The 25,805-nt window shown below is 52.4% G+C and overlaps 5 protein-coding genes across 5 annotated transcripts; 3 read left to right on the top strand and 2 right to left on the bottom strand.

The window, feature by feature from the left end:
- Window positions 1-2,851: 2,851 nt before the first annotated feature.
- Window positions 2,852-3,501, bottom strand: SAPIO_CDS3087 (Uncharacterized protein; the record flags this gene model as incomplete). Its single annotated transcript, XM_016785956.1, has 2 exons — window positions 2,852-3,289; window positions 3,418-3,501. 2 exons carry the CDS (start codon window positions 3,499-3,501, stop codon window positions 2,852-2,854), a joined length of 522 nt encoding a protein of 173 aa, XP_016643962.1.
- A 1,050-nt stretch (window positions 3,502-4,551) lies between these two features.
- Window positions 4,552-10,680, bottom strand: SAPIO_CDS3086 (Ankyrin repeat protein; the record flags this gene model as incomplete). The annotated part of the gene is made up of 7 exons (XM_016785955.1): window positions 4,552-6,049; window positions 6,205-6,984; window positions 7,042-8,180; window positions 8,331-9,259; window positions 9,319-9,365; window positions 9,441-9,940; window positions 10,006-10,680. 7 exons carry the CDS (start codon window positions 10,678-10,680, stop codon window positions 4,552-4,554), a joined length of 5,568 nt encoding a protein of 1,855 aa, XP_016643961.1.
- A 3,829-nt stretch (window positions 10,681-14,509) lies between these two features.
- SAPIO_CDS3085 (uncharacterized protein) lies at window positions 14,510-17,650 on the top strand (the record flags this gene model as incomplete). Its single annotated transcript, XM_016785954.1, has 9 exons — window positions 14,510-15,408; window positions 15,494-15,655; window positions 15,735-15,804; window positions 15,884-16,019; window positions 16,091-16,218; window positions 16,291-16,374; window positions 16,466-16,606; window positions 16,673-16,751; window positions 16,818-17,650. The coding sequence occupies 9 exons, from the start codon at window positions 14,510-14,512 to the stop codon at window positions 17,648-17,650; spliced, it is 2,532 nt and encodes an 843-aa protein (XP_016643960.1).
- Window positions 17,651-18,556: 906 nt separating this feature from the next.
- SAPIO_CDS3084 (Delta-1-pyrroline-5-carboxylate dehydrogenase, mitochondrial) lies at window positions 18,557-20,353 on the top strand (the record flags this gene model as incomplete). Its single annotated transcript, XM_016785953.1, has 2 exons — window positions 18,557-18,607; window positions 18,674-20,353. The coding sequence occupies 2 exons, from the start codon at window positions 18,557-18,559 to the stop codon at window positions 20,351-20,353; spliced, it is 1,731 nt and encodes a 576-aa protein (XP_016643959.1).
- A 2,791-nt stretch (window positions 20,354-23,144) lies between these two features.
- On the top strand, window positions 23,145-24,598 carry SAPIO_CDS3083 (Helix-loop-helix DNA-binding domain-containing protein; the record flags this gene model as incomplete). Its single annotated transcript, XM_016785952.1, has 2 exons — window positions 23,145-23,774; window positions 23,903-24,598. The coding sequence occupies 2 exons, from the start codon at window positions 23,145-23,147 to the stop codon at window positions 24,596-24,598; spliced, it is 1,326 nt and encodes a 441-aa protein (XP_016643958.1).
- Window positions 24,599-25,805: the final 1,207 nt, after the last annotated feature.

Raw genomic sequence — 25,805 nt, 5'->3', positions numbered from 1 at the left:
AGTGGAAATGTTCTCGAAGACTGGGGTGCTCTGCAGTTGCATGCAGCTAACCAGTAGGCTAATAATGAACCGAGCTAGAGCACAACAGGTATCACGCTGCTAGGTATCTCCACTTGGCTGGTTTCCCAGACTGCCTGTTGAAGCCACTACACCACACTACCAACATTGAAACAGGCATCATGGATCAAGGACTTCGTACGATCCGAAGCTTGGTTTGTGGGTACTTCTCGCCCCTCAATGTCCAAACCTTGCTGCTCTACGAAGTAGTAGCAGTGGACTTGACCAGGACCCCTTCAGTTCGTTGCAACGTCGAACTTTGGTGAACGTTTGCCACAGGCGGGCCAACGTCCTCCATCGCCCAGCCATTCAGAGTTGAGCTTTGAGGGCAGGCTAACCCCCCACGTCTATTTGGGGTTGAAGAATGCGGAACATGAAAACTTCCATCACCATCTTCAACGGAAGGTTTGATGTACGCCCTTCGTTACGTACTTCGTACAGGACCTTGGGAGGTATGATGAAGCTCTAGGCTTGGCACCGACAAGATGGGAATCGTCAACGTCTGAGACAGACCATAACCCTCAGAACTCCACACACAACTCTCCACTAGGAGCCCACACTACACTGAATTAACCTCACCGACTAATTGGCGTCATCACCATCGACCCTACACGACGACGAAGTCCCCTCGCTGTCCGGATAATTTTGCCGTTCATGGCGTAGATTCTCCTACAAAAGGGACCCTCTTTTTTTAGTTTAGAAATATTCGCTCGTGTGGGCATTTGGCAGGCATCCTGGGTTTCCCATGTGCGCTTTCCACCGCCTGTGCGAAAGTCCCTGGCCCATTATCGAGCTATTGTTGCAGGTTTATCGAGCCACTTTTGATACTTGATGTTACCCTGCCCCTAGGATTGTTCTCTCGGGGAATACGTCGGGCTGTGCATCATTGTGAACACTCGGGCCAAGTCGATCTTAAGGGTCTCATCAAACATTACCCTCCGTACTTATAGACATCACTGAAGGGTTTTGGAGCGAAAAAAAAAAAAAAAAAAAAAAAAAAAAAAAAACCTTACACCTACTTCGGAGTTGCCTCTTTCCTCTGGGCACACCCGTCCATTGTGGTTAACGCGGTAATCTCGGGGACGCCCTCTTTTTTGTTCTCATTTCCCTGTGAAGTACAAGGATTGGCGGTGAAGACCCGAGAACACTTCTAAATACCATGGTGATACGTCGAGCAGGAGCATGTCAGTAACTCCATCGGAACATGGGTGCGAGAATACCGCGGACTCGAGCTTTGTGGGACTGTTTCGGCATGAACGCTCCGGCCTGGGCAACGAAGTCGTGCGCGTGCAGGAGGATTATCAGGCTCCCAACGTCATCAGCCCGGAGCCGCATGGACAGACTCAACTGCACATTTACAACTCGATAACCTTCGGTGTTTGGGCAGGCCTATTTATTTATTCATTTATCTATCTATCTATCTATCTATTTATTTTTCAAAAAAATATTTACCTTTTTTTTCTTCATAATAATACTAATAATATCTTCTAAGAACTTCCCAATAATACTAATAATGTCTTCTATGAACTTCCCAAAGGGAGAAAAAAATTAAAATATATGTATAAATAACGAAAAGGTAAAGCGACCCGGGAGCAGCTTTGCCCGATATACTGAACCTATGTAAGCACACCAGGTGGACCTTTTCCAGTTTTGCACATCAGATGCCATCAGTCGAGCCTACCCTCGCCAGTCTAGTATTTGGACCTCTTAGCCCAGCCACGGCTCGCACAACCGGTATCATGGAACAGACGGGGATTATGTTTTCATGCCGGAAAACGAGGTCCTGCTGATCCGTGTCGTACAAATAATGATGCGCAGCCCGCTGCTCCCCGAGCCCCCTGACCTGGGCAACAAGGAGAGAATGTCCCAAGGATGTGCCCTACGAAAAGCCTTTGATCGGCCGACATACATGAAGGAATAATAATCTTAATGAGCGCGAACCTGGTGGGAGAATGGCATATTGATTTGCCCGGTTTACGCAATCCTCCCTCGGAAGATCGGCTGTGCTTCTCTGGATGGGGGCGGGACAGATGAACGGCATTGCCAGTGAAGTGTGCCGTGTAACCCCTTTGCACCCACCTGCGGGAACTGGTGCACTCACGCAAAAGCCTCGGACTGGCGTTCTCTTCACTCCTTGTCTAAAAAAAAAAAAAAAAAAAAAAAAAAAAAAAAAAGGAAAAAAAAAGACTCTCAAATCTATGTGGAACCAACATGCCGACGTAAGATCGGTGCGCGGCGCGGGGTTTATGCGACACAGCGAGCGTCCGAGACAGCCGAACGCGTGCTACCTTGAGCTTACACGAAATCTTGAGAGAACAAGGAAGAAAAAAAAAGCGGGTAAAAAAACGTTAGCAACGCAGCCGCCCAGACACACCGAGAGGGACGGCGAGCGTAGTCTTGCGACGCGAATTGCGCAGTGCTGAAAGGAACCTGGAAACGGAAGACGGAGGAAAACGTAGACGAAGTGCGGGAAACGGGATGCAGATTGTTTTGCGGGGTCGTAAAAGTATTAATGCGTCTGCCTAATTACAACGTGATTGAGAAATTATGAATAAGGGGGGCCGAGGGCCGTATATGTATCCAACATCCGACATCGTTAGATGTCACGCCAGGTATAATCGGACCAGCCTTTGCCGACGGGAGCGGTCTCCTAGCACCATAATGACATTTCCCGGTTTGCGATCTCTGATATCGGGGGGTCGGCCGAAGCACTGTATCGAGACACCCTCCGCACAAGACAGCCAAATTGGACCCTGACCGACTAGATAGAGGTGCGTAGATCGCGCTGCATCGTTTACAGAAGGGCGAGGGCAGCAAGGACACCTCCAAGAAGCCCACCCACCGGCGCACCAACAACACCAGCAGCGCCGGAAGACGTCGGAGCCGAAGACTCGGTGCTCGAAGGGGTAGAACCCGCCGCGCCGCTAGTGGTGCCAGTAGCAGCCGACCCGGACTCGGTAGCAGATCCGCTGGCAGGAGCGCCGCTGGAAGCGCTGTCGCTATTACCGCCGGCCGTCTTGCAGACGACCTCGCTGGGGACGGAGACGCCGGCGCCGCTGCAGAGGGCGAGGGCGAAAGAGACGGCGGCCTTTTGGCCGGCTTCGTCGCAGACGTCGACGAGGCAGCAGGCGATGGAGTCGAGGAAGGAGTCGTTGGAGCAGACGCACTTGATGTCGCCTTGGTTGCAGCCGGCGATCTTGTTGCCGCTGGTAGCTTGGGTAACGCACGAGTTCTAGAAGATGGTTTTACTTCTATGTTAGTTCTGATTTTACCTGCCGCCGCTGCTGGCGGTGTATTGAGAAGCTTTGAGGAAGGTTTCCGAGGTTGATGGCGCGCGACACGCGTGGGGGGTTTGCTTACAGCGCATTCCGGGATCCTGGTGGACGGGGTGTCCTGGGCGAGCGCCGCAGCGGCGAGAGCGAGGGTGACGGCGATAAACTTCATGGCGAAAGAGAGAAAGAATGAAGGCGTACAAGTAGTTGCTGCTTGACTTGGGAGAATTGAAATGTTGGGATTGAGTTTGGGGGTCGTCTGATTTGAATATGCAGGAGGAAAGTCTGGAGAGGAGGCTAAGGGGGGCTGACGCTAGGGTCGTCGGTCTTTACTTTGATCAATTTCCTCCACTGTCGAGCTGAGTTCGTCGGTGCCTGTCGGACCTGAAAACCCGGTTGGGGAAATGTTCAATTGATTGATCAATCCAGTTGGTACATGGAGAGGAAGTGTACGGTGGTACAGTGGCACCAAGAAACCGGATTGGGCAAGAGGCAAAACGGGGAAATTAGCTCCCGTGCCCAATGAGAGCGGGACAATCACCAGTTCTTATGAGTAATCGAATTATCCCCGCAGAATTGGCTCCGTTCATTGGGCCATCGTAGACAGCAACGAGTGCTCTTCTCTAATACGTCACTTTTTAATACCGAAGGAACGCCTCCTCCTCCCCAGGGACACACAGGCACAGCGAATCATCAGCCTCAGGTCGTAAAGACAAACTTGAACCTGAAGCACTGAGGAATTGCCCAGGCTCCTTGAACGGTTCTCCTACATCAAAAGAGCAAAGGGAAAGGAGAACGGAAAAAGAAAGAAAAAGAAAAAAGAAACATACAGCACCGAGGATTCGCTGGTCGTCACCGACCCAACTACTGGTTCGGCCCTCCCAAGCTTATACCCGAGAGCGGACGGGATCGGACGCTTTCAAGGGGGTATGGCCGTACGTGACGGATTCTTTCTCTGGAGGTGGTATATGAGCTCGATGAAGGTGATGAGGGACTGGATATAAATGGACCAAGAAGATGCAAAAAATTACGTAGAATTTGGAAGACTATTCTCGGCGTAGGTAGATTGAAGCCCACATAAAAACAAGCCTAGGGCCATATACGAAGTACAGAATGAACGAAACCAAAAGCTTGAATAAAATTTGTGTCAAAGCCATATTTCGAGTGTTTCCTCCGGCCTACCTCAACAAAAAGAGAATCTCCCTGTCTGAACTCAGAATTATCAGTAATCCGTGTACTCATCTGAATCACCGTCCTCCTCACTTGAGCTGCTCGAGTCAGAGGCGTCAATCAGCTCGTGATACTGCCCGCAACCCTTGCAGACCGGCTCATTGTTCTCCTTCCTCTTGTCTAGGGCCGACTTGAAGCCCTCCGGAGGTGTCCACGATGAGCTGGCACGGCCCTTGCCCTCGTTGATCACAAAGTCTGTATCATCATCCTTCTTCTTCTCCGCTGCGCCTTCGTCGTCCGAGTCATCAGCCTTGGGCTGAACAGTAAAGTACCTCGACGAGGTGTGCTCCTCCCCGAGGCGCTTGGCAACATCGCTTGCCTCGTTAAGGCTCACGAGCCTGCGCTTGTCGGGGTATCTCTTGGCGACAGCTGAACAGATCTCCCAGACCTTGTCTTTATTAGGCTCCTGATTCTTTCCTTTTCCTCTCTTCTCGGCCGAGACCTTTGTTGTGATCGTGTTGATCACCCACTTGTCATTGCGATTGCTGGTCGGGATCGACAACGCGTCGGGCTGGGCGAATCTCTGGGCCATGATTTTGTCGCGCGCCACCTCAGCCGGGGTTCGCCCAACTGCATTCTCCCTGTACAGTAGTTTCGGTCGAGCATCGAGGAGTAGTTTGGTGAGCCACGAATAAGATCTCATGACAGCCGTGTGGAGGCACGAATCGCCGGCAGCGTTCAACAACTCGAGTTCCACACCCTTGCTATACTTGAGGAGAAGCTGAATCACATCGGCTGCTTCTTTTGCCTTGTGATTCCTGGGGGACGGGCTACTGTCCCATCGGTAACCTTCTTGGGTGAGCTCATCAATATACCCGTGAAGTGGGGTAAGCCCACCAGACTCCAAGAGACAGCGTTGCTTCAACAGATGCGCGGCGAGCTCCTGATCAAGCAATTCCAAGAACGGCTTGAGTTGGTCTGCCTTGGGGCCCCTCCTGAGGGCACAGTGGATTACGTTCTGGCCGAACTTGTTCCTCACCGACTGGTCCGCGCCGCCTTCGATCAACAGCTTGCAGTACTTGACGCGACCGAAGAGCGCTGCGGTGAGCAACGGGGTGTTCCTGTAGGCATCTCTTGCCTCTAAGGCTGACGGGCAGCCCTTGATGAGATACTTCACCATCTTCAACGCGTCCTCCGTCTCGGTAGATAGCATAGCGCAATGGAGAACAAGGTCATCTGAACGCCTGATTAGTATCTGAATGCCCTGCCCTGAGGATGTGCGGGAAATGAGGCGATCCTTACTCTCGTTTCCAAGCCACTTCGACACTAGGTTCTCAAAGCCGCCGGTCGTCGTCGTGAGATGTTTGAAACGCCCATCTTCCTGGGCGGCCTTGGACTGGCTGAATTCGGTGTACAGGCGTAGGGGCGTGTCCGTTAAGAACCACTCTACAGACTCCAAATTTCCGCCAAGGGCGGCGTGGAGAAGCGGTGGCGTCCTCAGCCCACTAGACTTGACATACATGTTCCGTCCAGCATTGGCCCAATCCTTCCTATATCGGGAGATCTTGTCTTAGTGATACAAACTCAAAATAATGATTTTGAATAGGGAGCTGGCTGATAGGTGAGGAGCTTATGAGGGGCGAAGGGCGGGAAACTAAGAAAAAAGGGAGGAAAGAAAGGGGGAAGGAGGGCGGGGGTTACGAACCTCTTCTTGCCATAGACGGTCAGTCCTTGGTAAAACCTAGGCTTTTCCTTCACTTCCACACCAGTCTTCTTGACCAGGTGGTCCAGGGGGATTCCTGCTCCAGTCCGCTTAATGACCTCAGCAAGAACCTTGACCCTACCCTTCTCAACAAGCTTGCGGAAGGTGTCCTCAGGGAAAGTAAAGCTGGGCTCGTCACTTCCCAACTTGTTATCGAACTTCTTTCTTCCGAAATGAATGCAAAGGTCGAGGAAACGCTTGAAAACACCATCCTCCACCTGCTTCTCCATGAGGAAGTCCCAAATAGGCTGGCGATTGAACGACTCCGGATCTGGCTCACCGTCCTTGAGTGTGAAAGTATTTACAGACCAATTGATCATCTCCGAGGCTTTAGTCCGAGATTTGACTTTCATGGAAATTTGGCCAATGTTTTCAATGGTGAACTTCTTGTCCACAGTCTTGGAGACAATCTTGGGTTCGTCGTTGCTCTGGTCGCTGTAGGCATCCGAGTCGTCGTCGCTGTAGCATTCGTCATCCTCATCATCACGCTTCATCTCATACAAACGCGCCTCTTCTTCGGGAGGAGAGTATTGTGCATGGGCAACTTCGGCAATACCCCAGGCCACATCATAATGGCCGAGCATGAAGGCAAGGGAGAAGGGAGAATTCATATCAGCATCGTTGACAGAAATCTTCAGCGGAGGCTCGGTCTGCTCCTCATCCCAGGATTGCAGTGTAAGTGACTTGATCTTTTCCAGATTGCCACTCCAAGCGGCCTCGAACCTAGAGCGGAGAAGACGTAAGGTTAGTACCTGATTCTCTTTGAAAGGAGAAACTTACAATTGAATATAAGCCGCCTTCCTAGCCTCAGTGACGTCAGTGACATTGGTGAACTTGAATTCATATTTGAAAGGTTTGGCTTCCTGCTTTTCGGCCGTCACCGCCGGTTGTTCAGGGGGGACATAGAGGCCAGGGTGTTGCGCAACAATATCGGGATACAAGTCCTTGAAAGACTTGGCACCCTTCTCAAGGAGAACCTTTTCAAGTCTTTCATATCCTGCTAGCGCCTCCTTGACCACTTCTGTCTGCTTCTCGATAAGTTCTAGCTTTGCCGTATTCAGTTTGCACGTGTCCTTTTGGTACCACTCAAGTGCCCCCTTCTGAGTCTTCTTGGCACTGCGAATAGCACGGGAGACCACCCAATGCTGATAAGAGCCATCCATGAAGTTGTCAAGATACTCGTCGATGCCGGGGATCGGAGTGGGCTCCTTGTGGTTGAGACTGGGGGGCTTGTATTCGCGGAGAGACTTGATATAGCCCTGGACGATATCGAGAGCCGACTCGCCCTTAGTGTAGCGGCGATTCCACTCATTCTTGATAATATTACGGGTAGAAGTAGGAACGGCATTAGGGTCGGCGCCTTTCTCCAGCAGGTGAATTGCAGTCTCCGGATCTGTGCAGTTTTGGAGAGCCGCAATGAGAGGTTGTGTGGTGCCCTGTTCGAACATGCCCATGTTGTTCTCGAAGTTGCCCAGTCGCTTTTCTAGGTTGGGAGAGAATTTCGCCGCCTTGAGCCAAGTCTCGAAGTCAACCTGTGGGTTCGCTCCTGCCTCGAGGAGCTTCAGAACGAAGGTGGAATCCCCATTGACGATGGCAAGATGAAGGGGGCTAATGGCGCTTGGATTCCAGTAACTGGACCCAACGACTAGATGGTTGATGGCGGTCTTGACACCGGTCCTATCTTCCTCCCAGAGCGTGTCGATCATCCCCTTCTTGCCCGATTCCACATATCGATGGAAAGCAGTGCATCCATTAAGATCGGCCTGGGAAGACGTTGCCCCGAGGCTGAGAAGGAGCCTGGCCATAGATTTGGCCTTCTCCAAGGGAAGAGATAGGGCAAGAGTCAACGTGAGAATCGCAGCGACAGGCTCCCTCTCAGAGTTGAGGAATTTGATCGGAAGTAGTGCGTCACCACCATACTAGAGAAGTTATGTTAGTTATTTCAGGGGATACTTGATGCAAACAGGAAAAGAGACGAAAAAAAAAAAAAAAAAAAAAAAAAAAAGAGAGAGAGAAAGAAAGAGAGAAAAAGACAGAGAGAGAATGTATGGGAAACGAGTGTGGCTCACGTCGCAAAGAGTCTTGACCACTTCCTCATGGCCACTCGCAATAGCGAGGTGAAGAGGCGAACATGGCGAATCCCATGCCAGGACATCAATCTTATAGAAGTCGGGCTCGTCGTTGTTGTTTTCCTCCAGTTGCTTGATGCGGTCCACTTCGGCATCGCTCTTGACCTTCACAAATGAGCCTGTAGCGAATGAGTGTGCACCATCGTCGTCAGAGGCTGCGTCCTCAAGCATGTCCATATCCTCATCCTCATCTTCCTCAGACTCCGACTCCTCGCTTTCCTCCGACTTGGATGCAGCCTTCGCAGGTTTCTTTTCTTCCTGGCTCTCACGTAAGGCCTGACGCTTGGCATCTTGCTTTTCCTCTTCGGCCTCCTCATTCTCGATGCTCTTCTCCATCAGCAACTTAATCATTTCAGGAATGCCCCGTTCTGCGGCAAGATGAAGGGCAGTCTTCCCGTCAGCCAGGCGAGCGGTGAGTCTCGCGCCGTGGTCAATAAGACACTTGACCACATCTGGAGTCGAGCTTACGACGGCGAGATGAAGAGGAGTCCTTCCGGTGTAATCGCGGCGGTTAACATCAGCACCAGGCTGGGAGAGCCAAGCCAACACCTCGTCGACGTCAGAGTCCACGATCGATTGGCAAAGACGTGCGGTGTTTCCGACATAGGCCATGTCAGTCCAGTCATCCGCAGTCAAGGGGTTAAAGGAGCCGATTTGCTGGCGGCCAGGGTCATCGATCAAAAGCTTGACCTTGCCGGAAATGTATATCTCGGCTTCCTTCTTGGCAACCTCGATCTCTTCAGGGGTGACAGGCTTCGGGCACGTGCCGCAGCAATCTTCAATAACATCCTCGACTCGGCCAAAGAAGGCGGGATGACGGTGAAGATACACCTCGCGCTTCTTATGCTGATTCCATTCGGCGTTCAGAACTGGTCGTAAAGTGTTAGCTACCCAAAGGAGCAGGCCTCCGATTTGGGGGTCCACCTACGTAGATCGCGAGTATAACACAGCTTCTCGATCTTCTTGGCATGGAACCTAAAAAAAATGCAAACGTGTTAGTGGCAATGCAGGACGTTTCTCGTCGAAGTATCAAGTACTCGGATGACGCACTTCTCTCCGTAAGGGACGGTAAATGTGTGATAGTTGGAAACTTCGGATTCATCAACCCAATCGGCGACCTCATCTTCATAATTGTCCTTGATATTGCCTCGAAGACGAGCACGCGAGAAGTACACGGTGGGTCGACCGCGTTCTCGGCGGCGCTTGTTCAAATAGGTCTCGCGAGCACTCGAGGTAGGTAGGCGCTCGAGAACCAAGAGGCGAGCCAAACCCAAAGTCCGCTGGAAGCTTCGCTCAAAGATGGTAGGGTCAATTTTGGAGCGATCGAGATCAGGCCAGTACACCTCGAAGTTGCGGTGGGAGTACTTGGACAGACGATTCTCGTAAGAAGGGCTTCGTCGGGACAGATCGATCTGATTGATTTGGGTAATGAAACTTCCAAGTGCTCGGGGTGTAACATAGACTTGGTTTCCATCATAAGCACCGCCCGCAGCATCAATATCGAAACCAGTCAAGATTTCACTGATCGATTTGTATGAACGCAAGACAACCTAGGGCATAAAGTTAGTTCGCGTCTCATGGCATCCGAGGTTCTACAGGACGGCCTAGACTGTACCTGAACATGGCGAGTTGGGTATTGAGACGCAATTGTAATGGCGTATTTGGTACGAACAACGGTGACTTCGGTGAGAATGGCATCACGGACGGCCTGTTCAATCTGCTTGATCTTCTCGATCGCCTGCTCCTCATTGAGGCCATACAAGAAGAGATCGACATCGGACGCAGGGCAAAACTTCTCGTGGTAATATTCACGGAGCTTTCTCTTGCTCGTGTTGAACTCAGCAGGCACGGGGAGGAGACAATTGACGACGGAAGAGCCCGCGGCAACGACGTTGCTCCAATCTAAGTCGGCGAGGGAGTTTTCCGAGAAGATACCAAAGTTCTTTTGGAACTCCTTCAATGAGGAAACGGTAGCGGGAGAGCCGTGGGCTCGGCGCTTGTCCTCGGGAAGGGCCATGATGTACTTGTCCTTCTCCTCCTGGGACTCGGAGGCGAGATCTCTAGCACGGGTGGTGATGCGCTTAGTGTTCTCCGTGAAGAGCGGAAGGACGTTGATATACGGGTCGTTCAGGCGCGGGTCCTGACGGTCCTGGGCGAAAATGGTACGAAGCTGAGACTCGTACTTGCGGTAGGGGGCCATGATCTCGACCATTGGCTTTTCAGGATGGTCGGCGATGTAATTGACCAGCTCCGTGTGGGGAGCTGGGGTCTGATCGAGCTCGATAGCCATGGTGACGGGATAGGAGAAGAAAGAACTTGGAGTTATGCCGGCAGGATTATCATGAATCAATCTCCTAGATTGAATTGGTAAAGAGGACGCGCAGGGCGAAGAAGATGATGCTGGTGATACGAGCACGCGAGAGGTGAGGGGCAACGAGGGGCAAGCTCGCAGAGGGCGAGAAAGGGAAGTATAAGCACGGGCAGAGTCAATTGACTGAGTCGGGCTACGACGATGACGATGAAACAAGTGAGGCAGGATACTGAAGTGAAGGCATGGCACAACAAACTTCAATTGAGTCCGTGATGAGAGCTGGAGGAAGCCAGAGCTTAAATAGCCCATGTTCGAGCTGGGAGAAGAAACGAACGTTGAGGCAAGTGTGAGAGCTTGCCTCTCCTTGGTTTAGGCAGGCAACAGGGCAGCGGGGAACTGCATGAGGATTGAGAGTTCAATTGCATTGTAGGGACCAAGCAGAGCCAGCACAGCAAAGATGGAATTTAGGTAGGCAGGGGCTAAATCAGATTGAGGACAGGGGATTGGATCCAGCCCACGGCTTCCTGCAGCCAGAAGGTGCGGTGTGAAGTGGGCAGACCTCGAGTGCCGCTGTGACCAAGCAGTGAAGCAAGGAGGTGTGAAGTATCAATTGAAGTATTGAAGTAATCTGATCTTGGGGTATCGAGGTATCGAGCTCACTGGCATCCGAAGCAGAGGTACACTTTCGATGTGCGACACACCATCCCCAGGTACGAGCGAGGTGTACACTACGTAGGGCGCCAGTGGCCTTAAGCCCCCGCGATGTGGGTGTAGCTAGGGATAGTAGCTTCACTAAAATCGCCAGAATCTGGGTATATTAGGTCCCCTGCGAATACAAAAAACCATCAATGCAGCCTGGCAACAGTGAGAAAGTTCAATGTTGGGTTTCCCCCTCGTATTACCGTACCTGAGAGGCAAAACCCCAGAATCTAGCGGAGTAATTTAGCGCCGTTCCACAAAGTACCTCGATGCTTACTGCTTGAAGTATAGTGCACACCACACGTTGTGGCTGAGCACGACTACGGAAATGTTCCAATCCCTGTTGCAAAGGCTCAGGGTCTTGGGCGAAACAGCAAAATGGGGTCGACTAATTTTAGCTGCAGAGAGCTGGAAAAACGCGTCCTGCAAGGGTAATGATGCGCGACGTGGGAGTTGAAGCTCGGGTGGAACGCTGAGGGTGGCGCGAGATCCAGTGACTGACAAGGACAAGGACATTTCGGAGGTGAGAGGAAAACTAGGCAGCGATCCAATCAGGGAGCGTCTTGGCGAGCCCTTGCTTGGAGAAGCGGGAGGAGGTCATGTGGACTAACACTCAAGATGAAGTTTGAAATGAGGAAGAAAACCCTGTAGATGTCTGCTTGTCTCCGAGGCATCGTTTCATCGGATGATCTACCACCTTCAGCTAGTGGACCTGAAGATGCTATTTCCAGGCAGCAGTACCCTTAGTGCCTCTTGCCGGCTCCGATTCGGCCGGTCAAGCCTTGAGCCCAGCAAGTGCCAGGAAATGAAGAAATCCATGGCGGTGTAATCTACGAAGGACTTGCTTCCTGAGGTCTTTAAGCAATGAAATGCAATGCCTAACCAAGGGCGACGGATTGTCCAGACGTCCGAGTCTGGAGCTTGGGCGCGGTTCTGCCTAAAAATGGGTTTGGCAAGCCAGGCAAGTGCCCCAAGTTTTCGACAACTAGGCGTGGAGTTCGTGCTGGTTCCTAAAGCCCGCAGCTAGGAAACCCGAGGAGGGTGAGATGGTAGTTGACGGCAAAGGGAAAGGAAAGGGAAAGGGAAAGGGTGCAAATAAGGGAAGGAGATAGGATTGGCTAGTATCCTCGATGTAAACTTTGCTTCGGCAGTTTATCTTTCAGTAACGAGTTGAAGGGTAGTTGCATGCAACAAGAGTCGAGATATGAAAGTGAACGTGCAGCCAAATCGGACCCGGCAGCCGGGCCGAGCCATGGTCCCGGTTTGGTGAGGGGTTCACCGAAAAGAGGGGAGGGTATGGCCGTTGCCGACCTCCATTCGGGTCGGGATCCCGGATGGGTGGGCCGGCAGTTCTCCGTGTACACCAGGAAAAAGGCCGGGACAGTTCCGGTTCGGGCATGTACTTGATCAAGGTGCATGAATACACCAACATCTACTATTGTGATTACTTTGTAAGAGTGCTTGGGAATCGGGAATAATAGCTAGGTTGCACAACTTTTCGTTCCGCATAATACTACGACACAAAGGGAATCACTTTGTGCCCTGCCACCAAGCATAATAATATATGCAATGAGACTGTGAGTTTGGGAGAAGGGGGAGAAATAAAGATAGTATATAACACGTTAAAAATAGAACATGATGGAGTTTCTCGGTTGGAATTGAGTTCTTCTGTATATCTCCCCGTGTCCTTCGACCATCAATCGAGGATGCAGCTGTTTGTGAAATGTTCATGTCGAGGATTACTTTGTGGGGAGGTACAATTCTCTCTTCGTTTTGTTCCGATGACACTGGATGACTGAGGCAGAATCAATACCCATCAATACCCATCATCAATGATCCATCCACGAAGGATGGAAGGATGAAGTACAAAGTACAAAGAGTCTTGGACGGTCGAGTCGGCAGCCAAGCCTCCAGCTCGCTCCAACTTTGCTCTCAGACAATCCAATCAAACACAGGTTTCCCTAGGAGGGTTAGCTGCAGATCCTGGCCCACGTTCCTGGCTGGCTGGCTCCTGGGCGGAGTGCTCGTCCACTCAGAGTGGTCATATTATCACTGAGCTGCGCAACCTGTCAGGCCCTACTAGCCTCAAGTGATCCAAGGTGTTTCTCTAGTTCCCAAACTTGGTCTTGATTGATCAATGATGTCGCCGATCTGCGAACATGAGGCGAAGAACGATATAACCCCGAACCCATTTCGTTCCCGCGCTTATACCCCGATATGACGAATCCCATATGGATGGAGTGCTCACTCACCAAGCGGAAGCACAAGTTGCTCGGAGACAGAACGTGAAGTTGCTTATTCTGGCCAGAAGAAAGCAACCGCCAATGCGCCAAGACGAAACATGAGCTGATTGCACCATGTTGGCCCAGCCAGAGCCACCACCATCCCTTCGGAGGCCGCCTTCAAATTGCCATCTCGTCCCACTCCCACTGAGACAAGTGGGATTGATCCTTGAAATATAACCTTGGAAGTCGCAAGTACATTCCAGTTTGCGCAGTGTTGGTGAACCTTCCATTGTGAATCAATCCCCGTGCTGTTGGAAAGTTGGAGGTGACCATTTGTTCCAGGGGACCATCCCTCTCGACCGTGAGATATTGCACCCCGGCCATCCTCTTTTTTCTTCTTGGTCGCGTCTCCTCAAACATCGCGCTCGACGTCGAATCTCGATCTGGTCGCGTTGTACGAAGTATTTGACTCTTGAACTCCAAAGGTTGCTTCCCACTCTTTTTTCACCTTGCTTTTGCTGTCCAATCTCCTTTTGATATTTTATATTATTATTTTTTTTAACAACAAAAATATTGACATTCAACTTCCAGTTTTTGTTGCCAAGAGATTTGATTCATGACGCATCGGTATTAATTTTCTCTTCTCGTCACAGGAGCTTGACCTTGAGCTTGTCAGGAAACCAAAAAAAACATGCTTTGAGTGCCCACGACGTCATCGATCCAATCCAGCGAACGCGACCCCAACCTCGACGGAACCAAACTTACTCCCGTCCCCGAGCCACACACTCTTCCCGACGATCTCGAGCTCGAGACTACTCTTTCCCGCCATTTCGGCACGATCCCGCTCGAAAGCGACCCACGCGCCATCATCCTAGCCCTTTGCCATGGCCACCCCACCCTCGCACCTACCTGGAGAGACTCCAGACAGCAACGTTAACGAGAACAACCCCTACGCCTCCTCGAGCCAATGGCGCCACCAAGAGTCGAGCGCCTTCGCGCGATATGCTGGCGCCCACCCCCATTCGCATAGCCCCCTCGGCGCCCCGCGAGATGGAGTGAGCTCTGGCAGCACCGGCGCACTCGCCGACTTTTTCAACGCGAATCGCATCGAGACCGCTGGCAACGGCAACGGCGGTGCCGCTCACGTGCCAATCGTCGTTCCCGCCCAAGAGAATGGCGACGCGACGCAGAAGCTCGAGGCGCAGGCCGACGGACTGGAAGTCGTCTGCGGCCCGCTCCTCAACTACCGCGGTATGGTCGACAATAGGATCTGGCGCGGCAGCGCACTCATCGTCGTCAAGGGTGGCGGCAAGGTCCCACCTGCCGCGCCAGCGTTACTCCTCCGTCGTGTCAGTGCAGTCTCTCCACACTCGTTCGTCGCCATGTCTGGCCCCGACGCGACGCCAGAGGTAGAGAGTCCTCCCCAGATATCTGGCGCCATAACGGCAAATACCATCGTAGCCCACTCCGAGTCCCCACCTACCGTGATTCAGGGCTCGTGCCTAAACTCGGACCCCCGGTGCACCTTTTTCCAATATGATATCGTCGTTGGTATTGAGGATGCCGAAGTGAAGTGGGAGTACACCGTTCCCGACGTGCGCTACTCCAGCGACACGAAACCGCGTCAAAATAGCTTTTTCGTACCCGCCATTACAGAGTCGATGAGGTCCATGTTCTTCTCGTGTAATGGTTTCAGCGTTGGAACTGACGAGGCGGCTTGGAGTCATCTTGCGCTTTGGAATGATGTGATCAGACGACATAATGAAGCCCCTTTCCATGTCATGTAAGCGAGTCCATTTTTCGGCCGGAGGCGTGTGGTAGGGAGGGGAAATGTGAACGGAAGCTAACAGGTTTTTTCTTCTTCTTAGGATTGGAGGGGGAGACCAGATCTACAACGATGGGATCCGTGTTGACGGACCCCTCAGGGTCTGGACCGATATTGGAAACCCGCGGAAGCGAGGGAAGTTCCCCTTCCCCGATAACCTGCGGCAGGAATGCGACAACTATTATCTCGAAAACTACATTTCATGGTACGTTTGTTATCCTTCATTTCCACATTTGTCAATGGGACACTTATGGGAATCGACGCTTACCTCCGAATGTGTACAGGTATAACAGAGAGCCATTCGCTTCCGCCAATGGGCAGATTCCCCAGCTAAATATCTGGGATGACCATGATGTAGGGCAGCAACATCTTGCCCGGAGCGGCGTTTCTCTCCGAAGGATGTGAACACGGCTGACTTTTACGACTCGGCTAGATTATTGATGGGTTCGGTTCTTATACGGATCATTTCATGAAGTGCGACGTCTTCAGGGGCATCGGTGGTACCGCGCACAAGTACTACCTTCTCTTCCAGCACCACCTGCCCCCTCCTCCCTTAACTTACACAACAGGTGAGAATTCGAATGCGGCGATTTCGCCTAGCCGAGTCTTACAACCCATGTGCCATTTACTGACAAGTCAGATGTCGTGGAAACAACCCTCGGCGGTGACGCGAGGCAAGGGTTTGATCCGAAACAAGTAGAGAATGCCTTCGTTGCACCCCAGAGGACAACCCAAGAAATTGGCTATATTGTTGGACCAAAGCCCGGTGTAAGATCGAACCCATCCTAGTGAATCTATACGGCGAAAAGACAAAAATCGCTTTACTAACTTGGTCCATAGCCATACGTCGCCGAGCACTCTCTCAACCTTTACGCTCGCCTGGGTGCACGGCTTGCGTTCCTAGGTATTGACGCCCGCACAGAGGTATGACCGAATAGCTGCAATCTACCCCCCCCCCCCCCCCCCCCCCCCCCCCCCCCGCGAGCGTATGGTTGGCTAACGCTGGTTTACCCAGCGAACGCGGCATCAAATCAACTATCCTGAGACATATGAGCTGCTCTTTGACAAGCTGTCGGCCGAACTGGTCGCCGCTAAGGAGTCGGGACAGCCCATTTCCCACTTGCTGATTCTCCTGGGCGTACCCATTGCGTATCCTGTAAGGATTTAATCTACTATCCCGTGACTTGGAATATGGACGAGATGGCTAACATCCTACGTCTAGCGACTCACATGGCTCGAGAACATCTTCTCCAGCCCAATCATGGGACCAATGAAGTTCCTGAACCGAAGGTTTGGTTTCGGTACGTTACTGCAATCAACCATCTTATATCTACGAGAGGCATTCTGGCAGCTAACTAGCTCAAAAGGCGGCTCCTTCTTCAACAAGTTTGACGGCAGTGTCGATTTACTCGACGATCTCGACGACCACTGGACGGCCCGCACCCACAAAGCCGAGCGCAAGTACCTCATCAACTCCCTCCAAAACATCTCTGCCACGCATAACCTCCGAATCACCATCCTCAGCGGTGACGTTCACCTCGCAGCGGTGGGCCGATTCTACTCCGACGTCAAGCGGGGCGTCGATCCCCTCGCCGATCAGCGCTACATGGCCAACATTATCTCATCGGCCATCGTGAACAAGCCACCCCCTGCGCCGGTCGCCAACCTGCTCGCGCACCGGAACAAGATTCACCACATGGGTCATAAGACTGACGAGACACTCCTGTCTTTCTTCGATAAGCAGCCCGGCGGAAAGAAGAAGGCCGGAAAGAACAACTTTGTGACGATGCCGAGCCGGAATTATGCGATGATTACGGAAAATTCACCCACGAACGACCCGGAGCTAGCGGGGGACGGAATAGTGACGGAACCGGCGCAGCAGCAGGATCCTAACCAACCGCCAGTCGAGGAGACAAGGCCGAAGAGCCATCACTCGAGCAAGTCGGACGGCCGCTTCGCCCTCCACGATGGAGAGGAGAATGCGGGAACTCGACACAAGGCTGCGTCTTCGCAACACGGCAAGGGTACCGACGGCAGTCTTGACATTTGCATCCGGGTCGAAATCGACCAGCATGACGCCCAGGGAAAGACGCAGGGTTACGGTTTGACAGTGCCAGTGTTGCGATACGTCGCCCGACCAGCAAGCTCATCCGCATCATCTTCGTCCAGCCAGTCGGGGCAGTCTGAGCACCAAGGGTAGATGTGGATGTAATTTTGCATTCCAAGGCTAGGTTTCCTATATTACTTCTGTTTCTTTTTCATTGCCCTTCTGTTCCTTTGTTACGATACTGCGGGGCATATCGGGTAATAAGTCGGAGGGGATGCCGCTTGCGGAGTTCAGCTATATATGCATATATATATCATAGTGAATCGAACAAGATGCATCGCATCAGTCAACCGATATCGCTCTCCAACATCCCCAGACGCAAATAATTCCTGAATAAATCCTTAAATCCCTCACCGACTCGACATCCCAAGCCTCAAACTAACAACTCTTGACCTGCCTCATCAAGGCTCATATCATGGCAGTGGAGTGTAGTCTCGGCTGTTGAAGGAGAGTTCTAGCGCGACCCCACAGAAGGCTTGTGAAGCAGCCTATCACGTGCATTCCCACTGCGGGTCTTGTGGGCTGCATCGGCAGAACGCTCCAACCAAAGCCGACGTCATTGACAGCCGCCCCGCCTTAACCCGCCGTAAAGCGAGGAGAAACCAATGTATCACAATTGAAGTCATCCTGAGCATTTCAAGTGGCCAATGGACCAGATAAGAATGAACAAGACTGTCCAATCCGAAGCTCTCCCGCATGTTGAAGCTTCCAAAACGCCCGAGTCTAGGAACCTTAAAGCGAATCCATGACCCATTGCAACGCCGAGGGTTTCCTCCTCTTGAGTCTTCCTTTGGTGTGTGGTAGTACCTCACCCGTCTCTCCTTATCCTTTAATTATTATCAGTTGATTCCCGCGTGCGGTGTTTCCTCTTGCGTAGTCTTGTGTTCCCATCCGGCGTGATATATGACAATGTCCCTTTCCCTTCGGCAAGTAGCCGCTTCCGGCTTGAGGAAGAGCCTCCCTCGATCTGCATCTTTATGCAATGCTCAGACAGCTAGGATGTCGACAATCGGAACGTTCAAGATACCCAAGGTGGCCAATGAGCCCAACGTGAGTGCTACTCCGAGAGAATTTCTTTGCAGAGATCACATGGGAAAAGCTAACGAGGAGGCGTAGCATCATTATGCGAAAGGCTCAGCCCAGCGCGAGGGGTTAACGGCTGCAATTGAGCGTCTGCAGAGCAAGGCCCCATTCGACGTTCCCGTAGTTGTTAACGGTAAACAAGTAAGACCCAAGAACCCCCCCGACGCGCCCAGACTAGCAGTTCTCACAATACCTTTCGCTTTCTCGCAGATCAAGACCTCCGCCATCCGCTCGCAACACAACCCGGCCCATCACGCCTCCGTCGTAGCAAGGTACTCGACCGCCAGCCCCGCCGACGTCTCCAAAGCCATCGACTCGGCCCTCTCCGCCCAGGCCGAGTGGGCATCCCTCCCCTTCGCCGACCGCGCCGCCATCTTCCTCAAGGCGGCCGATCTCATCTCGGGAAAATACCGATATGATCTCATGGCGGCGACGATGCTCGGCCAGGGCAAAAATGCCTGGCAGGCGGAGATTGACTCGGCCGCCGAGCTTGTCGACTTTTTGAGGTTCAACGTCCATTACGCTCAGGAGATGTATGCTCAGCAGCCCGAGCATAACACGCCTGGAGTGTGGAACCGGGTGGAGTACCGGCCGCTGGAAGGGTTCGTGTACGCCGTGACGCCGTTCAACTTTACGGCTATCGCTGGGAACTTGCCCGCAGCGCCGGCGCTCCTCGGTAACGTGGTTGTGTGGAAGCCCTCGGATTCGGCCATTGCTTCGAACTGGCTGCTGTATCAGATTCTGTTGGAAGCCGGCCTCCCCAAGAATGTGATCCAGTTTGTGCCCGGCGACGCGGAGGAGGTCACGAGGACCGTGCTGGCTCATAGGAAGTTTGCGGCTTTGCACTTCACCGGAAGCACGGCGGTCTTCCGCAAGCTCTACGGAGCTATCGGTGCCGGAATCGCCGAAGGCAGATTCCAGTCGTACCCGCGAGTTGTGGGAGAGACCGGCGGCAAGAACTTCCACCTCATTCACGAGTCCGCAGACGTTGAGAATGCGGTCATTAACACCGTTCGTGGTGCTTTCGAGTATCAGGGCCAGAAGTGCAGCGCCACGTCGAGGGTGTACGTGCCTTCGTCGATATGGCCGGAGTTCAAGGAGCGCTTGGTCGAGGAGACCAACGCTCTCAAGATCGGCAACCCTTGGGAGCACGGAAACTTCATCGGCCCCGTCATCCACGAGGGGTCGTTTAAGAAATTGATGGGCGTCATTGAGCAGGCCAAGTCCGACGAGGAGCTAGAGCTGCTCGCGGGCGGCAAGTACGACGGCTCTACGGGCTACTTCATCCACCCTACGGTCTACCTGACCAAGAACCCCGCCCACAGGCTCCTGTCGACCGAACTCTTCGGCCCGGTGCTCACAGTATACGTCTACGACAACCAGTCGGGCGACTCGACGCAAGCCTTCCTCGACGCCTGCGACCTCGTCAACTCAACCTCGGAGTATGGACTGACGGGATCTGTTTTTGCCACCGACCGCCAAGCCGTGCGAGCCGCCGAGGACAAGCTGCGTGACGCGGCGGGCAATTTCTACATCAATTGTAAGAGCACGGGCGCCGTGGTTGGGCAGCAGCCGTTCGGAGGTAGCAGGGCTAGCGGGACGAATGATAAGGCAGGAAGCCAGAACTTGCTGGGCAGGTTTGTGAGCGTGAGGAGCATCAAGGAGGAATTTAACGCGACGACCAAGGTCACGTATCCCAGCAATGAGGTGTAAGTTGAAGAGTTCGAGGCGAGGGTTTGGTAGAGAGAGTGTGTGTTTATATGGATGTGGATGATTGTATGGGCGAGTTGGGATACTTGTCGAGATCTCTGTCTTGAGACCAAAAATGATGTAAATAGGTATTTATGTGGGATTCAAGGAAGGCTAGTATCGGAATTGTTTTAGCACTACAAAGCCGAGTCAAACACTACTAAGATGGTCGCTATCGTCATGGCTATCATGATCTCTTAATATTGAATGCATATTCTAAATTTAAGCTGCAGATGGTGTCTCTCTCGGTGGGCAAGATCTGGATATAATTTGCCTCCTATGGATTTTTAGGTCTGCACCCCGGCTCCTCTTGTAACCCAGACGAACCCCAAGCGAGACATAGTATACAGGGCATGGATCGATCCAGGCACACGAAAACAGCCCACGTGCTCCTCTCGGGCTACCTCCGCCACTTAGAGAGTGCGGGTTTTTGAAGGCATGTCTCGTTTGATACCAACCACTTGTCGCATCATAGAACGTGAGGACGCAGGCTACAAGCTAGAGAGAGGCGATAATCGCTACATGAACAGGAGAGCACGAGCTTACTGGAAGCTATTGCCGCCTGTTATCAAACTCTAGCCGAAGGAGGAAAAAGAAAGCAAGAAAAAAAGAAAAGTGTCCTAGATTTCCCGATCCGAGATCTCCTATCGTGTGCCCCTTTACCGCGACATGTTCGTGCAGCCTTCTCGGTGAGCGGAATGCCCGTTAAAAAGAAACACCGCCTCCGCACGACGGCAGTGAAGAAGAAGTTGGATGGCCTATATTAGCATGGCCCACGCCACAATATCGGAGTTGCGAGTACTAGTGCAAGAGAAGAGAGAGATCGACGGGGAAGTTCCAATCAAAGCCAGCCGTGGGGGACACATGGGACGTGGTAACGCGGAGAGCACATGCAGACCTTCCAACGCTGGTAGGTGCTCTGGGATAGAGAGCAACCCCTTGGCAGTGGGGGAGGGTCCTTGAGAAGAAGTCCGGGGGAAGAGTGAGGGCACGTGTGGCCCGAGAAGGATCAGAGGAGGATTTGACTAGCTCGTGCTTGGAATGGAATGGCCAGCATTTGAAAATGGATAAAAGTCTCTATACTGACTGCTTCCCCGTGAGTATTGTGGATGATACGACACTGCAAGCCAACATTAGACTCAATGCCGACTCAATATATCGCAGCTAATTGAACATTCAGAAACTGTTGCTCGGGCCCAGTTCGATCGAGTTTGGAGTTGGGGTTAAGTTCTTTGCTCCCTGCAGTTGCTGACGATTGAAGCAACAGCTTCGTGCGCAACTTCCTCAATTCATGCTTCGAACAAGCCTGGTGCACACGACGCACTGGGCGCACTTGCACAATTGTACTAGGTTTGATCAAGGCGTACAATGTACAATGTAGTGTACGAAGTACGCAAGCACGCAAGTACTAGCATCACACAATCAGTCCAATGTCCAATGTCCAGTGTCCAATGTCCATCGCATCGCACTTGCCCTTGACAAGGCAAAGTACGAAGTATACTAGTGTAAGCTGAGGTTGAGGGACCCTCTTTCCTAGACGGGATCTTGGACCCGTCCGGGGCGGAGGTTCACCCCATGTGCTTAAGCCGGAGCTTCTGATTCGTCGAACATCCACCGAACAACCTCGACACGACCGGACCTCTAAACATCCCCACGCAGCTGAGCGATTGGCTCGCAGAACTTGATCAGTACATGATCTCCTATCTCATTGCTCCTTTGATGGACCGGGTGCAGTTAACGCACGTGTCTGACAATTCGCCAAGCACACGAGAGTTGAGAAAATGGGGAGGAAGTCGCGTGCCCCCCTTCGCCGCCTCTTGCTTTGGCCGGGGAGGCAAAAAAAAAAAAACGTCTCGAAGCTGGGGCAGAGAGTCGAGAAATGTGCGATGTGCAAAGTAGCATCTACTTTTGCTCACACGGCACGGCAATGTACCTCTTCTTACCTTGTCTGGGCGTGGAAGGAGGAACGGAAACCAGAAGTTGACCGTGCCCCCCGTTGCTATCATTGAGGCGTTCAATGTTCTCTTAAACTTTGTTCGTTTCTCTCGAGACCCCTGGATGAGCGATTGATGTCGCATGGCGCTGGTCTCGAAGCTTGATTGGGCCCCCGAAACACATTCTCTCCAAGACCATTTTTCCTTTCTCGAACTCAAGTTCCCTCTTTTCGCCTCTCGCCGCTTGTACAAGTATGATAGTGGAGACCAACCTTTTTGTCTGACATCGCTTGGCTTGCCCTCCGTCCGTCCTAGAGATTTAGGTCTGTTTTCCATCGTCGTTATTAGAGGCGGGCGTGGCATGGCCTGCCCCGTGTACCCCCTTCCACGCTCCCTCCCTCTCCAGGATTTAGATGCCCACTTTGCTGCTCCCCTGCTCAACTTTCCTTTCCCGACTTGCCGATGAGGGTTGACCTGTTTCTGACCCGGATATGGATGTAAAGACTGAGATAAAGCGTCCCCGTTATCTCTTCTTTCGTTTGTCATCTTCGTCGAGCCTCCTCCACCTTCTCCGCTAAGAAGGACCTCACCGTTTATTATTTTTTGCCTTGCTTCATTTCAGCACACACACGCACACACACACACACACACACACACACAACAAAAACACACATTTCAGGACCCTTGCTTGGATGATTGAGGATACATATCGCGTGCTCTAGCTTCCAAGCACTTCTTCCCCCACCCCTTTCCCTCGGCTTCCCATTCGATTCTTCTCTAACACGAGGCCAATCGGTTGAGACCTGGTTATTACGCCCGCCATGCCTCAACCGACACTCCCTCCCACACCTGCCTCCTCGACCGACATCAAAGGCAAGGATGGCACAAAAGACATTACCAGTCTCCAAATGGCCTTCGAACTTCCTCCTCCAGCCATGGCATCTGCCTCCCCGGCGAGGGAATCGAGGGGCCAGTCTTCGAGGACTGAATACCCGGTACAGCCTAGCGAGACTGTCAAATCGAGGCGAAGATCGTCCGCCGCGAATAAGGAAGCCAAAGTTCCCTTTGAACTCCCGCCGCCACCAACGAGGTCGAGGAAGATTATCCAAATGAAGCCGAAGAAGCAAGAGGAGAAGGAAGATGTTAGCGAGAAAACTGGAACGACAGCCAAGGCAACGGGAGCCGGGAGCAAATCGACTGCAGCCTCCTCCGCTTCTTCTTCTTCGTCGGCTTCTACCGCTACCGCCGCTTCGAATGCTACTGGTGCGGCCGGTGGCAGCAAGAAGAAGCAGCCATCGGCCACGAGCGCGGCGGGAAGGAAAATCGCCCGAAAGACTGCCCACAGCCTTATCGAGAGGCGGCGAAGGTCGAAGATGAACGAGGAGTTTGCCGTTCTGAAAAGTATGATTCCTGCCTGCACTGGAGAGATGCACAAGCTTGCTATTTTGCAGGTACGTTCCTCAAAATCCCTAAATAATATCAAAATGAAAAGGGCGGATGCGTGAATCCCCCTACCTCTCTCCTGTCCTGCCTGTGCCTGGTACAGGTGCTTTCCGAGCTAACAAGAGACTCTACTTAGGCCTCGATAGAATATGTGCGTTATTTGGAGGATTGTGTATCCAAGCTGAAAGCGGAGCGTGAGGAGCGGGAGCCCAGCGAATCGTCGGAACATTCCGCTGTCGACACACCTACCATACAAGAGACTTATGCCTCGGACACTCGTCACCACCACCATCATCACCACCACAACCCCCACCACCCACAATCGCAGCAACACGTGTATCACCCGGGGCATAGCAATCGTGTCGAAGACGAACCTGCCGACGTCGAGATGACGGGATCGACTGTCCCGTCCCCAACGTATAGCAATGCTCCAAGCTCTCACCGAGCTTCAATATCGCCTGCGCTTCAAGCTCGGGATGGCTCTCCTCGAAGAGAGTCGTACTCCTCCTCAGTGTCTGCCGAGCATCATCGGCGCTTCAGCTATGCGACGTCCGCGACGACATCCCCTGCGTTTGGGCCGCAAACGGCATTCGGTTATGGAGCGCCCGGGACGCTCCCGTCACTCAGCTCGGCTCTAACAAGCCCAGCGCTCGGTCCCCAAGGCGATGCTGACCATGAAGCGACGGCGGCCTTACTAATGCTCAACACTGATCGGAGGGGATACTTTGGCCAGAGGCATTTGTCTGTGAGCCAAGGTGAAAGCGGACCTAAGCCTCAGCCTCAGGGTGGGGCCGGCCGAGGAATGTCGGTTCGCGATTTGCTCAGTACCTGAGGAATGAGCAGTGGAGGAGGAAGAGATATTAATGTTTTCAAGCATTCGAAAGTTACGATGACACTCCACTATCCGGTGTTGCCATTTAAGGGTACGGATGGGTAGGAGCCGCAGCCATCACCTAACGGGCAAGGCTCGGTGAGGAGATGTTTTTCATGAATGATCAGAACGACACGCCAAGACGTGCTCGGGACTAGGCTAGCCCGCCTTGTCAAGTCTACTCCGTAGTTATATGCGGGGCAGCCAAAGGGTAGTCACGGCACGGCAAGGCGCGGAGGTGAAGTTTTTCTCTTTGATTGGGGGCCAGTTATGGATACCGAAGCCAAACAGGGAACAAGCTTAATACAGAGCCGGTGCTCGAATCACGGCTCACGGAAGACCCAGCAAGGAACCAGGCACAAACCAAGGTCAAGTGGGGTAACAGGACCCAAACACGCCAGAGCCTGGCCATCGAGGAACGAGAGCCCAATTCGGCAGCTGGTTTCTTCATAATGATTCTTTTCAATGTGGCCATATTTCATCTGTGGCAGGGGCTTAATTATTACTGATTGGGATGTTTGGCGATTTGGAGTTTACGAGTATGGTCATTTCGATTTGCAGGCTGGGATTATCACTGTACTTTTTTTTTTTTTTTCTTTTCTTTTTTGAAAGTTGTCTCGCATTCAAAATTGGTGGCGGGAAAAAGAATAGCATCAATGGAATAAAAATGCAGCCAGAGGGTTGCAATTTGTTCTGTCATGGCCGAGCAAGCATCGACATCATCCCAACTTCATCCATTGTATCATTGGGCGGGAGGTGCGCCGCTGAAGTTAACTTTGTGAAGGGGGTGGAGGTGGCATCATGGCGTCTTCCAAACCATTTTCCTCCGCAAATTCAGTCAATATCGATCAATGTGTTTACAGGAGAGCTTGCCACCGTGATACTTGATGGATGCCTGTCCGATCTTCAATATTATTCGTTAGCCTTAAACCCTCTCTCGCCCGAGTGGCGGGAGACAAGGGTTCGCAGTCGGCGTTTCAGGCCTTGTGTCATCGTACGAGTTGCGCTTGGGGCTTGTTTCGGACGTGATCCGGGCTGCAGCAACTCTCCACAAAGAACACATCGCGGAGAGAGCTCAACCGCCCTTTAGGGATTATTTCCCGCCAACACGACTCAGCAACACCCCAATATGGGATGCTGGCAATCCTAGGAAACTTCCCCTGGGACC

This window comes from Scedosporium apiospermum (assembly GCF_000732125.1).
Source record: "Scedosporium apiospermum strain IHEM 14462 chromosome Unknown SEQ_SAPIO_0088, whole genome shotgun sequence".
Classification (NCBI taxonomy): Eukaryota; Fungi; Ascomycota; class Sordariomycetes; order Microascales; family Microascaceae; genus Scedosporium; species Scedosporium apiospermum.
This window is presented reverse-complemented; position numbering and strand designations above follow the sequence as displayed.